General features: G+C 39.7%; 1 protein-coding gene across 1 annotated transcript in view; it reads right to left on the minus strand.

Annotated features, from left to right (window-relative positions):
• TBC1D8B (TBC1 domain family member 8B) overlaps window positions 1-14,440 on the minus strand; it is an 86,059-nt gene that overhangs the window by 22,543 nt on the left and 49,076 nt on the right. The window contains exons 9-12 of the mRNA XM_002720152.6: window positions 14,259-14,409; window positions 13,548-13,762; window positions 2,194-2,311; window positions 863-1,148 (exon numbers count right to left, since the gene is read on the minus strand). Of these exons, the coding sequence (XP_002720198.3) occupies window positions 863-1,148; window positions 2,194-2,311; window positions 13,548-13,762; window positions 14,259-14,409 (770 nt within the window). The remainder of the gene's footprint in view (window positions 1-862; window positions 1,149-2,193; window positions 2,312-13,547; window positions 13,763-14,258; window positions 14,410-14,440) is intronic.

Here is a 14,440-nt window from a genome sequence, read left to right on the forward strand (position 1 = left end):
CAGAGATTAACTTCTACCGAGAAGACACCAGAAGGTCTTATGAAGAAGAATTTGAAGATGGCTGGGATTGAGGAGAATTCTGATGGAGAGAATGGAGTGGTGAAGAAGTCACTGGTGGCGGGGGGAGCGGGAAGAGCACAAACGTGAAGGAAGCAAATAGACTCATAGAATACACAATGAACACCACACAGATCAGTACAAGTGGGAGAGAGGGTATGCAGAGGCATGACATGGGAACTAAATGAAGAAAGATACATTTTGGCTATATCACAGGGTTCTGAATGTCAGAGTGAGGCAGTTATATTATATTCTGTACATAATAGGATTTAATGCAGTATTATAACAGCTGTTCATTCAAATATTCACTCATTTAACATATCAAATATGTGTGCAACACATATACACACAAAACACACATATGTACATCAATACAAAATAGCATTGGTACAAAAGTCACTAGGAAATAAAATTCAACCTATTCAACTGAAACCATATGGAAACCAGAAAAATTTCCCCTCCTTGATATTTAGCATTATCAACTACCCTTTCTTCCCTTAAATTACTTTTACACAGAGAGACACTTAAGCTTAAACTGGGACCATGAAAGTCATAGCATACTGAACCAACAGTATTAGTGTAAAAGTTTAAGTAATCTAATGGTTCACTTCAAAGTGATTACTTTTGTTATATTCTATTTGGAGACAGAGGGTAGGGATTGAGGCTTAGTTCTTTCATTGAACTAGCTTTGTGACCCTGGGAAAAATTTAAGTTTCTAGGGCTCAGTTTCCTCATCTGTAAAATAAGGGACTCAACAGCGTAAACTCTCAGACCCCAGGTTTAAACGCTGTGGTTCTTACAATACCTGTTTAAAGCTGTCACGGCTTCAGCATCATCTTTGCATGCCAGTAGTCTGTCTAAATTATAGTCAAGGATTGCCAATCCCAGTTGTAAAATGGCCTTTATTCCATCATAGAAGAAACAGTCCACCACATTTACTGCACTTTCAATAGGCAGAACACTAATAAAAAGTGTGAGGAACCATGAAAGAGAAACTGAGGAAAAGAATGCCATATCGTTCATGTGTTCTGTCAGTTGAGGAAGGTGGTCCCTAATGAGTTCTTCAAAGACTGCTTGATCTACCAAGGCACCTGGAAAATACCAAAACAGCTTTTATAATGATTAGCTTTCAAAGGGATTTTTTTTCAATATCTTTCTACCTTTGTCAGCATGCTGATCTATCTCATCCCTTTTCCTTAATTATGGATTCTTTTAGTGCCTTTTATACATTTCATGTAATTTCTATTTTTCATCTGCTAGTATAGTCACACATCAAGAAGCACTTGAGAAATGCAATTCAAATTCATTTGGAGTATTTATTATTATATGCAGAGACCTATACTAGGTACCACAGAAGATATACCAATTAACAAAATGATCTCATCTTCAAAGAATTTAATATCGATTAGAACTTAAGATAAACACATGAATAACTTTAAGGAAAGACAGTATAGTCAATGACCTAGCCACAATGCTGAAAGCTTATAAGGCTACAATGGATAGAACATTCCTAAGTGTTTAAAAAAAGACTTATTTATTTGAAAGGCAGAGTGACAGAGAGGGACATACACACAGAGTGAGAGAGGGAGAGAGCAAGAGAGAGAGAGAGAGAGAGAGAGAAAATCTTGTACCCCGCTGATTCACTCCCCAGATGGCCACAACAGCTAAGCTGGTCCAGGCTGAAGCTAGTCTGAAATTCCATCCAGGTCACCCATGTGGGAAGCCTAAATTGAGTTTTGGGCTGCTGGCTTTGTTGCTGGCCCACTCCTGGCTGTTGTAGGCATTTGGAGAGTGAAACAGCAACGGAGATTTCCATTTGTCTGTCTCTGTGTCTACCTTTCAAATAAAATAAATAAAAATTTAAAAAGTGATTTCAAATTTTCAAAAAAGCAACATTCTTGCCAACCATAAATTCAGTACAAATTGTTTCTTATTATTTAGAATTGAGTATTTTGATATTTTGACATTGTATCTTGTATATTTCACAACCTAATTAATTCTGATTGGTATTTGGATAGATGAGATTAAATTGTTTAGAAAAGAAATATGTCTGTGAACATATACGTGTGTGTGCACACGTGCACATACGTATATATATATGCATATATATATATATATGCATTTGCTATTTTTTACCAATGATTCGACGATTGAAATAATCAGGCAACATTCGTTCACATACAGCAACCAGAAGCCAAAAAGCTTCTTCTTCTTTTGCATACAGAAGTAACACTGAAGTCAAAATGTTCATAGCCTAAAATTCATAGAAAAGATACAAAAATATAAACATTGCTCAGTTAATAATTACATTCCTTCTTCAAACACAATAGGTTTTAACTAACAAGAACTATTGAGGGGCCAGCACTGTGGTGTACCAGGTAAAGGTGCTGCCTGCAGCACCAGCAACCCATACGGGCGGGCGCCAGTTTGAGTCCTGGATGTTCTACTTCCAATCCAGCTTCCTGCTAATGGCCTGGGAAAAGTCACAGAGGATGGCCCAAGTGTTTCAGCCCCTGCCATCCACGTGGGAGAACTAGATGCAGCTCCTGGCTTCAACCTGGCCCAGTCCTGGCCGTTGTGGCCATTTGGGAAGTGAATCAGCAAATGGAAGATCTCTCTCTTTGTAACTCTGACTTTTTAAAGATTTATTTATTTATTTGAAAGGCAGAGTTGCAGAAAGAGGAGAGACAGAGACAAAGAGAGAGAGAGAGAGACAGAGAGAGATCCTCCATCTGCTGGTTCACTCTCCAAATTGCTGCAACAGCCAGACTGCGCCAGGCCAAAGCCAGGAACCAGGAATTCTTCCAGGTCTCCCACTTTGGGTACAGGGGCCCAAAGACTTGGGCCATCTTCCACTGCTTTCTAGGCACATTAGCAGGGAGCTGGATCAGAAGTGGAGCAGCTAGGACTTCAAACCAGCGCCCATATGGGATGCCAGCACTGCAGGTCACAGCCTTAACCCGCTGAGCCACAGAGCTGACCCCATTTTCTGCTTCTTCTAACCTTTCTTGTATACAAATGTCAGATCATTACTTTTATATAACATTGTCACATCACTTATTACAAAGGTAATAAATCTTTAATGTATAGAATTTGGAAAGTATAGTAAGGTGTGAAGAAGAAAATAAAACCTCCTGTATCCTACCTACCTAGAGATCAACACTGTTAACAAGTTGATTTATTTTTCTGCATTTTCTTTGCTTTTTCTCATGTAAAATTTGTATCAAACTGTATAATAAATCCTTACTTTTGAGTAATTATTGTAAATTTACCATGCTATTATTCTTCTAAAACAGTATTTTAATGGCTATTAAAAAATCTAAGTTGAATATAATTCAACCATTCTTCTATTGTGGCTGTTAGGTTGATTTCAATTTTTATTATATCACAATGCAAAGGATTTATTTGTATATAAATCTTCATCCAAGCATTTTACTATTTTCTCAGGACAGATATATAGAAATGAAATCATCTGACCAAAGGGTATTATTTTTAAAAAAAGATTTATTATTTATTTGAAAGGCAGAGTTACAGAGAGAGACAGAGAGACAGAGACAGAGAAAGATTTTGCACATGCTGGTTCACTCCCCAGATGGCTGCAACAGCCAGGGCTGGGCCAGGCCAAAGCCAAGAGCCAGAGTTTCCTCCAGGTCTCCCACATGGGTACAGGGGCCTAAGAACTTGGGCCATCTTATGCTACTTTTCCCAGGCCATTAGCAGGGAGCTGGACAGGAAGTGGAGCAGCAAGGACTCAAACCAGTGCCCATGTGGGATGCTGGCAATCATAGGTAGATGCTTAACCTTCTATACCACACAACCTGGCCCCTAAAGGGTATTATTTTTTTCAAGACTTGATATTGTCACCAAATTATACTCCAGAATGACTGTACCAATTTATATTTCTGGACAATAGTGTTTGAATGTCTATTTCACTGTACCTGTGCCAATATAGATAACTATAATAATAATCATCGTTGCTGATAGTGAAGATGGTATCTCATTGTTTTAATTTCTTTAAGGCTGAACCTTGTTTTTCTTCTTTTTAATTTATATATAGTAATTGTACATATTTACGGGGCATAGTGTTATAATCCAACAGATGTATACAATATGTAATTATCAAACCTGTTTAATTAGCATTTCCCTCTTCTTATATATTTATCATTTCTTTGTGTTTGGAACCTTCAAACTCCTCTCTTGTAGTTCTCCATAAAATACATAATAACTGAGTGTAAACTATATCAATCTGTATTTTCTATTCTATTCTGTGACTAATGTTTTCATATTCATTGCTCATTTTTGTGTTTTAGTACCTTTCTAATATATTTACATATTAAGTATTTCAATTCTTTGCCATATCTGGCAGTGTTTGATCTCAAATGTAGTTCTTACTCTATTATTCAGTTGTAAGAGAAGCCATAAAAGGAGAGGGGGCATAGTGAGAATGGCAGAGTAAGGACTTCCAAAATGTTCTCCTCCTTAAAAGCCACAAGAATGCTGGCAAAAATCATCAGACTCAATTTGTTTCAGAAATTTGGAAATTAACCAATAGCTTCAGTAGTATTTATTTAGGAAAATGGCTGAATTTCAGTTAAAATACTGAGCTCTGTGACATTTTAAATTGTCCTATTCCCATCCACCTTCCCCCACCCAGCTTCATGGTGGCCTTAAAAACCAGCATCCAGTAATCATGGTGAAAACCAGGACCTAGTAGTCCCTGGAGGGAAAAGAATGGGTTTGGAAATCCTTCAAAGCCCCATTCCCACAGAACTGTCATTATGTGATCTGTCTTGTGCTTCTTGGGAAGACATTCTTCACAAGCTGCCTTTATTTGCCCTCAGAGCTCATTCAGTAGGAAAAGCCTTTTTCCACAGAGTGTGTTTGTTGAAAATAAGAAGCAGCACATGTTAAAACACATGGATGTGAAGCAGTGGATAAATGACAGGGCCAAACAGGAGGCTAGTGAAAGGTGAAGAGGAAAGGCAGGGTGTTTGAAAACCCGATATTTTCCTGGGAACTTAGCAGGCTATGTACATGCATACTGCTTTATGCACACTCATAACTGTATACATGCTGAGGAAGAAAACAAAGAACAGAAAAAAGCCTAAACTCTCACCTCTGGCTAATCGTAAGGCTGTGTGCGAGTAGAAAGATAGAGAGGGGCTGGCAGTGTGGCATAGAGGGTAAAGCCGCCTCCTGAGGCACCTGCATTCCGCATAGGTGCTGGTTTGTATCCCAGCTGCTCCACTTCTGATCCAGCTCCTTGCTAATGTGCCTCAGAAAAGCAGCAGATGCTAGCCTAAGTGTTTGGGCCCCTGAACCCATTCGGGAGACCTAGATGAAGTTCCTAGCTCCTGGGTTTAGCCTGTCCCAGAGCTGGCCACTGCAGCCATTGGGGGAGTGAACCAGTAAATAGAAGATATCTTCCTCTCTCTGTCTCTATCTGTCTCTCTCTCTTCATCTCTCTCTGTAAGTCTAACTTTCAAATAAATAAATTTTTAAAAAAGAAAATGATAGAGAATGGAAAAAAAAAACAGAGAAAAATAAACAAAATCAAAAGTTGGTTCCTTGAAAATATAAAAAAAATCAAAAACATTGAAACATCTTTAGATAGCCTAACAAAATTATAAAAACAAACTAAAGGCAAGTAAGGGAGAAGTAGAGAGGGGCTCAAATTATTATAACCAGGAAATCGAGAATATTAGTAACAACCTTACAGAAGTAAAAAAAGGAGCCGGCGCCGTGGCTCAGTAGGCTAATCCTCCACCTTGCGGCGCCGGCACACCGGGTTCTAGTCCCGGTTGGGGCGCCGGATTCTGTCCCGGTTGCCCCTCTTCCAGGCCAGCTCTCTGCTATGGCCAGGGAGTGCAGTGGAGGATGGCCCAGGTGCTTGGGCCCTGCACCCCATGGGAGACCAGGAAAAGCACCTGGCTCCTGGCTCCTGCCAGGATCAGCGCGGTGCGCCGGCTGCAGCGGCGGCCATTGGAGGGTGAACCAACGGCAAAGGAAGACCTTTCTCTCTGCGTCTCTCTCTCTCACTATCCACTCTGCCTGTCAAAAAAAAAAAAAAAAAAAAGGATTATAAGGGAATATGATGAATAATTTTATGCTAACAAATTAAATAACCTAGATAAAATGTGCAAGCTTTGACTAACTCCAGAAGAAACAGAAAAATCAGAATAGCTCTATAAGAAGTAGAGTTTGAGTTAGTAATGAAAATATTTCCCACAAAGAAAACTCTAAGAACAGATGGCTTTACTGGCAAATTCTACGGAACATTTAAAGAATTAACATCGGGGCTGGCGCTGTGGCATAGCAGGTAAAGCCGCCACAAGTGGTGCCAGCATCCCATATGGGTGCTGGTTCAAGTCCTGGCTGTTCCTCTTTTGATCCAGCACTCTGCTATGGCCTGGGAGAGCAGTGAAAGATGGCTCAAGTGTTTGGGTCCCTGCACTCACGTGGGAGACCTGGAAGAAGCTCCTGGCTCCTGATCAGCCCAACTCTGGACATTGCAGCCATTTGGTGAGTGAACCAGTGGATGGAAGACCTTTCTCTCTGTCTGTAACTCTCCCTCTCAAATAAGTAAATAAATAAATCTTTAAAAAAAGAATTAACATCAATACTCCATAAACTATTCAAAATTAGAAGAGAATGAAATGCTACCCAACTCATTCTAAGAAACCTTTACACCAAAATTAGACAAAGGCATCATAAGAAAACTATCAATATATTTTATTTAGATAAATGTAAAAATCCTCAACAAAATACCATGAAACCAACCTAGTAACTCATAAAAAGGGTTATACACCAAGACCATGTAGGATTTATCTTGGGAATTCAAGAGGGGTACAACATACGAAAATGAATTAATATAATATGCCATTTTAGTAAAGGGAAAAAAAAAGACATGATCACCTCAATGGACCCAGAAAGATAATCTGGTAAAACTCAACACTCTTTCATGATGAAAACACTCAACAAGCCAGGAATATAAGAAAATTTTCTCAGTCTGATAAAGAGAATTTATAGAAATCCTACAGGTAAGACTATACTTTATGATCAAAGACCAATTCCCTTCCCCTAAGATACATACCAAGATAGGGATATACATTCCCATCACTTTTTTTTTTTTTTTTACAGGCAGAGTGGACAGTGAGAGAGAGAGACAGAGAGAAAGGTCTTCCTTTGCCGTTGGTTCGCCCTCCAATGGCCGCCGCGGCTGGCGTGCTGCGGCCGGCGCACCACACTGATCCAATGGCAGGAGCCAGGTGCTTCTCCTGGTCTCCCATGGGGTGCAGGGCCCAAGCACTTGGGCCATCCTCCACTGCACTCCCGGGCCACAGCAGAGAGCTGGCCTGGAAGAGGGGCAACCGGGACAGAATCCGGTGCCCCGACTGGGACTAGAACCCGGTGTGCCAGCGCCGCAAGGCGGATGATTAGCCTAGTGAGCCACGGCACCGGCCCCCATCACTTCTATTCAACATTGTACTGAAGGTACCAGTGAGGTCAATTAGGGGAAGAGGGGGGAAAGGCATCCAGAGTGAAATGGAAGAAGTAAAAGTATCACTATTCAGATTCTACTACTATTTTTCTAAAGACTTATTTATTTACTTGAAAGAGAAGGAGGGAGAGAGACAGACATACAGACCTTCCATCTGCTGGATCACAACTCAAAGAGCCACAATGACCAGGGTTGGGCCAGGCTGAAGCCAGGAGCCTGGAACTCCATCCGGGTCTCCCACATAGGTAGCAGGAGCCCAAGTACTTGGGCCATCCTCCTCTGCCTTTCCAGGTGAATTAACAGGGAGGTGGACTGGAAGTAGAGCACCCATATGGAATGCTGGCATTACAGGCAGTGGGCTAATTTGCTGTGCCACAATGCTAGTCCCTGATTTCAATATTTTATATGTATAAAATCCTAAGGACTCCATTAAACAATCTACTAGAACTAGTAAATAAGTTCAGCAAGGATACAGGATATGAGATCGATATTCACAAAAATCAATTTTACATCTACTGGCAGCAAAGAATAAAAAAAGAAATGTAGAAAATAATTCAATTTATTATAATATCAAACAGATTAAAATACTTTAAAAAGTAACATAATAAAGTAAGTGCAAGACTTGCACACTGAAAACTATAAAATTGAAGTACTAAATAGGGGCCAGTGCTGTGGCATAGCAGGTTAAGCTGCTGCCTGCAGTGCTGGCATTCCATATGGGTACTGGCTCGAGTTCCAGCTGTTCCACTTCCAATCCAGCTCCCTGCTAATGCGCCTGGGAAAGCAGCAGAAGATGGCCCAAATACTTGGGCCCCTGCACCCATATGGAAGACCCAGATGAAGCTCCTGGCTCCTAGCTTTGCTGTGGCCTAGCCCTGGCCATTTCAGTCATATGGGGAGTAAACCAGCAGATGGAAGGTTTTCTTTCTTTCTTTCTTTCTTTCTTTCTTTCTTTCTTTCTTTCTTTCTTTCTTTCTTTCTTTCTTTCTCTCTCTCTCTCTCTCTCTCTCTCTTTCTCTCTCTCTCTCTCTCTTTCTCTCTCTCTCTCTGCCTTTCAAATAGATAAATCTTAAAGAGAACTAAATAAAAGGCAAGGAAAGACATACTGTATTCATGGATTAGAAGACTTAGTATTGTTAGTTTGTAATATTCAAGTTCATATACAGATATAACAAAATGACTATCAAAACCTCAGTTGTTTTTTTAAAGAAATGGACAAACTGACCCAAAAATTCATATGGAAATGCAAGAGATTCAATAGTCAAAACAATCTTGGAGAAAAAGAACAGAGCTAACTTATACTTCCTAATTTCAAAACTTACTACACAAATGCAGTTATCAAAGCAGTGTGGTACTGAAATCAGAACAGAAATATAAATAAATGGAATAAAATTCAGAGCCCAGAAATAAGCCCTAACATTTATTGCCATGATTTTCAACAAGGGTGCAAAGGGAGGTTGCAATCAAAAAGAGAGATAATAGAAAGTGTTGTCAACAATGTAGGGAAATTGGAACCCTTATTCACTTTACATAAAGTGTAAAATGGCACAGTCTCTTTGGAAAGTAGTTTGGCAGTGTGTCAACATGTGAAATATAGAGTTAGCTTATAATCCAGCAATTTGACTTCGAGGTATATACCAACAGAATTAAAAACAATGTCCACACTAAAACTTGTACACAAATATTCATAGCAGCATTATTCACAACAGCTAACACATGGAAACAACTCAAATGTCCATCAACTTTTGAACAGATAAAACATAGTATATGCATACAATAGAATATTAGTCATAATGAGGAATGAAGTCCTGACACTTGCTAAAATATAGATGAACCTCAAAAACAATAAACTACAGGAAAGAAGGCAGGAATAGAAGATCATACATCGTATCATTCCATTTATATAAAATTTCCATAATGGGCATAACACAGAAAGCAGATTACTGATTGCCTGGGTTGACAGTAGGGAGAATAGGGAATCAACTGCTAATGGGCATGGGGCTTCTTTTTGGGTTGATGAAAATTTTCTACAATTAGTGCTTATGGTTGCAAGAGTTTGTGAATATATTAAAAATCATGGGGCTAGTGTTGTGGCATAGTGGGTAAAGTAGCTGCCTGAAACACCGTCATTCCACTTGAACACCAGTTCGTATCCCAGCTGCTTCACTGACAATCCAACTCCCTGTTAAAGGTCTGGAAAAAGCAGTGGAAGACGTCCTAAGTGTCTGGACCACTGCTACCCACATGGGAGGCCTGGAAGAAGTTCTTGGCTCCTGGCTTCAGCATGGCTCAGCTCTGACCCACTGTGGCCACCTGGGGAGTGAACCAGCGGATGGCAGATCTCTCTCTCTGTCTCTCGCTAACTCTGACTTTCAAATCAACAAAAAAATCTTCAAAAAATAAAAAATAATAATCATTAAAAGATGAAGTTCATGAGGATGGTGTTATGGCACAGTAGATTAAGCCATCGATGCTAGCATCCCATTATTGTAGCATAGATCCAAGTCCTAATTGCTCTGCTTCTGATCCAGTTTCCTGACAATGTGACTGGGAAAGCAGCAGAAGATGGCCCAAGCACTTTGGCCCCTGCCACCCATGTAGGAGACACTGATGCAGTTCTGGGCTCCTGGCTTTGGTCTGGCCCAGCCCTAGGTGTTTGTAGTCACTTGGAGAGTGAACCAGCGGATGGAAGATCTCTTTTTCTCTGTCTCTCCCTCTCTCTGTGTCATTCTTTCAATAAATAAATCTTTAAAAAAGGTGAAATTTGTGGCATGTGAATTATATTTCAATATAGAAAGGTGACAGCTAGAATTAAAGAAAAGATGATGTTAGATAGCTAGATAAGCAAGCCAATCAGTCATGATGTTTGTATGTATAGGTCACATGGGTTTTCATCAAAAGCAAAAACTGCCTATCATATTAAATTCAAACTTTTTTCCCATGCTTTAAAGATTTTCCATGATCTTGTCACACACAAACTTATTTACTTCTTGATTCCAACACAAACCTAGCCAGTCTGATCCCCACTGCAGTCTTATTCTTGCCTGAATTTTATCACTCATATGGTTACCTTAGCCCAGAATACCTTTCCTCCTGCCCTCTATACTTTTTTTAAAGCAGTATTTTTTAAAAGATCTATTTATTTATTTGAAAGAATTACACAGAAAGAGGAGAGGCAGAGAGAGAAAGAGAAAGAGAAAGAGAAAGAGAAAGAGAGAGAGAGAGAGAGAGAGAGAGAGAGACACGTCTGGCCGCAATGGCCAGAGCTGCGCCGAGCTGAAGCCAGGAGCAAAGAGCTTCTTCTGGGTCTCCCACATGCGTGCAGGGGCCCAAGGACTTGGGCCATCTTCCACTGCTATCCCAGGCCATAGCAGAGAGCTGGATTGGAAGTAGAGCAGCTGGGTCTCAAATTGGTGCCCATATGGGATGTTGGCACTTCAGGCCAGGGCATTAACCCGCTGTGCCACAGTGCTGGCCCCCCTTATACTTTTTTTTAAAGATTTACTTATTCATTTGAAAGTCAGAGTTACACAGAGAGGAGAGGCAGAGAGAGAGACAGAGAGAAACGTCTTCCATCCGCTGCTTCACTTCCCAAATGGCCACAATGGCTGGAGCTGAGTCAATCCAAAGCCAGGAGCCAGGAACTTTTTCCAGTTCTCCTACATGGGTGCAGGGGTTCAAGGACTTGGGCCATCTTCTACTGCTTTCCCAGGACATAGCAGAGAGCCAGATCGGATGAGGAGCAACCAGTACTCGAATCAGCACCCATATGGGATGCTGGCACTGCAGGCGGCAGCTTTACGTGTTACACCACAGTGTCAGCCCCTGCCCTCTATACTTTTAACATTGTTCTTATCTTATAGACGTGAAAATCAAATGCTGCCTACTTTGAAACTATCTCTAACTACTGCATATAGATAAGATCATAGGCTCTGTAAGTTCTTTGAAAAAACAAGTGTTATGCTTCTTTTCAGAGATCCTAAAATATGCTAAAAACACTTGTCATGTAGTTGATCAGTTTGCTTAAGTTGTTTTTCAAATAATTCTATGTTGGTAAGTTCCAATGGATAGATATTTATACGTAATCATTACAGGCACTCAACCCATTATAAAAATAGTATGTCTTAGAGCACTACTATCTATTTACCATCATTTACTTTCCCATTCTTCCATAGTAACTCAGCATATTTTTGCTCAGCTATATTACATTTCATACTTCCTTGGAATAGGAGTAGTCACATAACTAAGAATTTCCAATAGAGTGTGGATGATGTATGCCCCTTCCAGGCCTAGCCCATAGAATCTCCCACAATTGTTTCTCCATCTTCTATTTCCCTTCCAGTGCGTGGTAATGGCAATGAAACAATACCCTGGAAGCCTTGTTTTGAAGATGGTAGAGTGAAGTCAACCTATCACTTAAGTTCCTGAATATTCTCATGGAGAAGAGCTGTCTATTAACCTAAATACTCACTCTCCTCTATTTCTTTTTTTAAATTTTTTCATTCACATAAGATGAACAAATTTCACATACACAGATTTAGCAGCATAGTGATCCCTGATCTGTGGTAACTAAAGAGTACAAAAAATATAATGTATATGAGTGAGATTGACACTTTCGGATTTGATTATTATTTATAGCCCTTGTTTATACAGTTGAGGAACAGTGGTTTTCTTCTTACTACTTGATAAATTCTTACTTAGTGAAGGGTTAAGCTTATGGTATAAAATAAAATGAAAGCATGTCATTGTAAAAATTAAAAGAAAACAATAAGAAAGGAAGGAGGATGGAGGGTAGGAGTATGGTTGGGACAGAGGGTAGGGTGGGAAATATCACTATGTTTATTTCTTTGAGAAACAAACTTTTATTGCGTTTCAGTTATTTTCTTTGTGTTAGTAATCTAATTTATCCGAGTTAATACAGGGACTATACTCCTAAAGAATTTTTTCCCAACGATTCCTCCATTGCCTATAAAATAAAATCCAAACTCCTGACTTATCCCTATCTGTGTTATGAATTTTTTCTCCAGTTTCCTTGCTACATTTACCCCGAACTTCTATTAAACCATCAGAAGACAGTCCTATAAATATTCTACATTTGCCTTGATCCATGTTGGGTTACACAGATCCCCTCACAAAGAATGTTCTTTCATCTCCTTATATCCAAAGTTTACCGCTTTTCAAGGTTTGCAAATGCTAATTCTTCCATGAAGCCCTCTCTGGTTCTTACGGATTCAAATAATTTCTCCATTTTATACATTTTGACAAAGCTTTATACTTCTCTAACAGTTTGTCTTAGTTGTTTTTTGGTTTCCCAATAAATGCTTTAACACCTGCCATTGCAGTCTATATATACTTTTAACAGCAGAATCCTTATTGAACACATTTTTAATGGCTTTAAGAAGCCAGCATAGTATCTTTTACAGAGCATGAATTCAACAAACATTTGTTGAATGAAAAATAAAAATTACTTCACAAAATATTAATTCTCCAAAGTATTTTCTGGGGCCAGCATTGTGGTGCAGTAGGTTAATCCTGCGCTTGCGATGCCAGTATCCCATATGGGCGCTGGTTCTAATCCCAGCTGCTCCTCTTCGGATCCAGCTCTCTTCTATGGCCTGGGAAGGCAGTGAAAGATGACGCAAGTGCTTGGGCCCCTGCACCCACGTGGGAGACCAGGAAGAAGCTCCTGGCTCTGGGCTTTGGATTAGCCCAGCTCTGGCCATTGTGGCCATCTGGGGAGTGAGCCAGGGAATGGAAGACCTTTCTCTCTGTGTTTCTCTCACTGTGTGTAATTCTACCCCTCAAATAAATAAAATCTTTAAAAAACCAAAGTATTCTCACGACCATTGTACTAACATTAATAATATCTACTGTTGATCTCAGGCAAATCTCTCTCATTACAATCATAATTTCCAAATTAGAAGAGTTGGATTTGACATGATTTTATCATTGGGATGTGCACAAAGTTGGGCTTCTAGTGAAGTCATACCTGGCAGTATCCAATTTTGGGATTCCTATATGCGTAAGCAGTGAGTACCCGCCTTAGAGCAGATATGCCAGTGTCACTCTGAAATGCTGGATGCTCAGGCAGGGAGCGACGCAAATCACGTTCAATTTCTTCAGTAGCCAAGTTGCAGGTCCCTAAGGACTGCTCAACCACTTCAGCATAATAACCAGGATTAGTAGCCATGTCATTAACAGCACCTGTGAAGATGACTGTATTACCATACAAAAGAAGAGGAATATAATAAAGCTATTAATTGCATATATACACAAAGAATTGGATTTTGGTGCCTTGAAATTCAGATTTATGCTCAAGTGATAATCTGAGCATAAAAAAAAGAGGAACAGAAAAAGCTTCATACTAGAAACTATAATGTCAAGCTACTAATCTTATCCAACAGAATTTCATGAGACTTATGTGTCCTTAACTTTTTTTTTTTGACTCTAAGGATAGATTTTCCACTCAAATTAGACACATCTTGCCTAATAAAGTAATCTGTCAGATACTAGATGTGTGTGTGGACATAGAGGTAAGCACACCTAATAACTTACCTTTCTCTCTGACTGGTCTGAACTCACAATGAATAAAACTTCGTCCTAGTCATTTTCGTAATTCTTTGACTTTAGCATAGTGCATAGTTCCTAGAAAGGCCGTAATTAATGTCTGTTAAATGAATAAAGTGAATAGACATAATACCTGAAAAAACCATCCACAGCTCTCCTCTTAAGGTCTCTGGTATTCCTCTTATAACTAGATCTCGAGTCTTTTTGGTCCGAAACATGCTAACGCCACGCCCACATTCTGCAAACAGGATGTTCCAAGACTGTTCCTTCATCTTTTCTTTCAACTGTAACAGAAAAACGAAAGCAAATAAACAT

Source organism: Oryctolagus cuniculus, chromosome X (assembly GCF_051225735.1).
Source record: "Oryctolagus cuniculus isolate XC-2025 breed Fujian yellow rabbit chromosome X, ASM5122573v1, whole genome shotgun sequence".
Classification (NCBI taxonomy): domain Eukaryota; kingdom Metazoa; phylum Chordata; class Mammalia; order Lagomorpha; family Leporidae; genus Oryctolagus; species Oryctolagus cuniculus.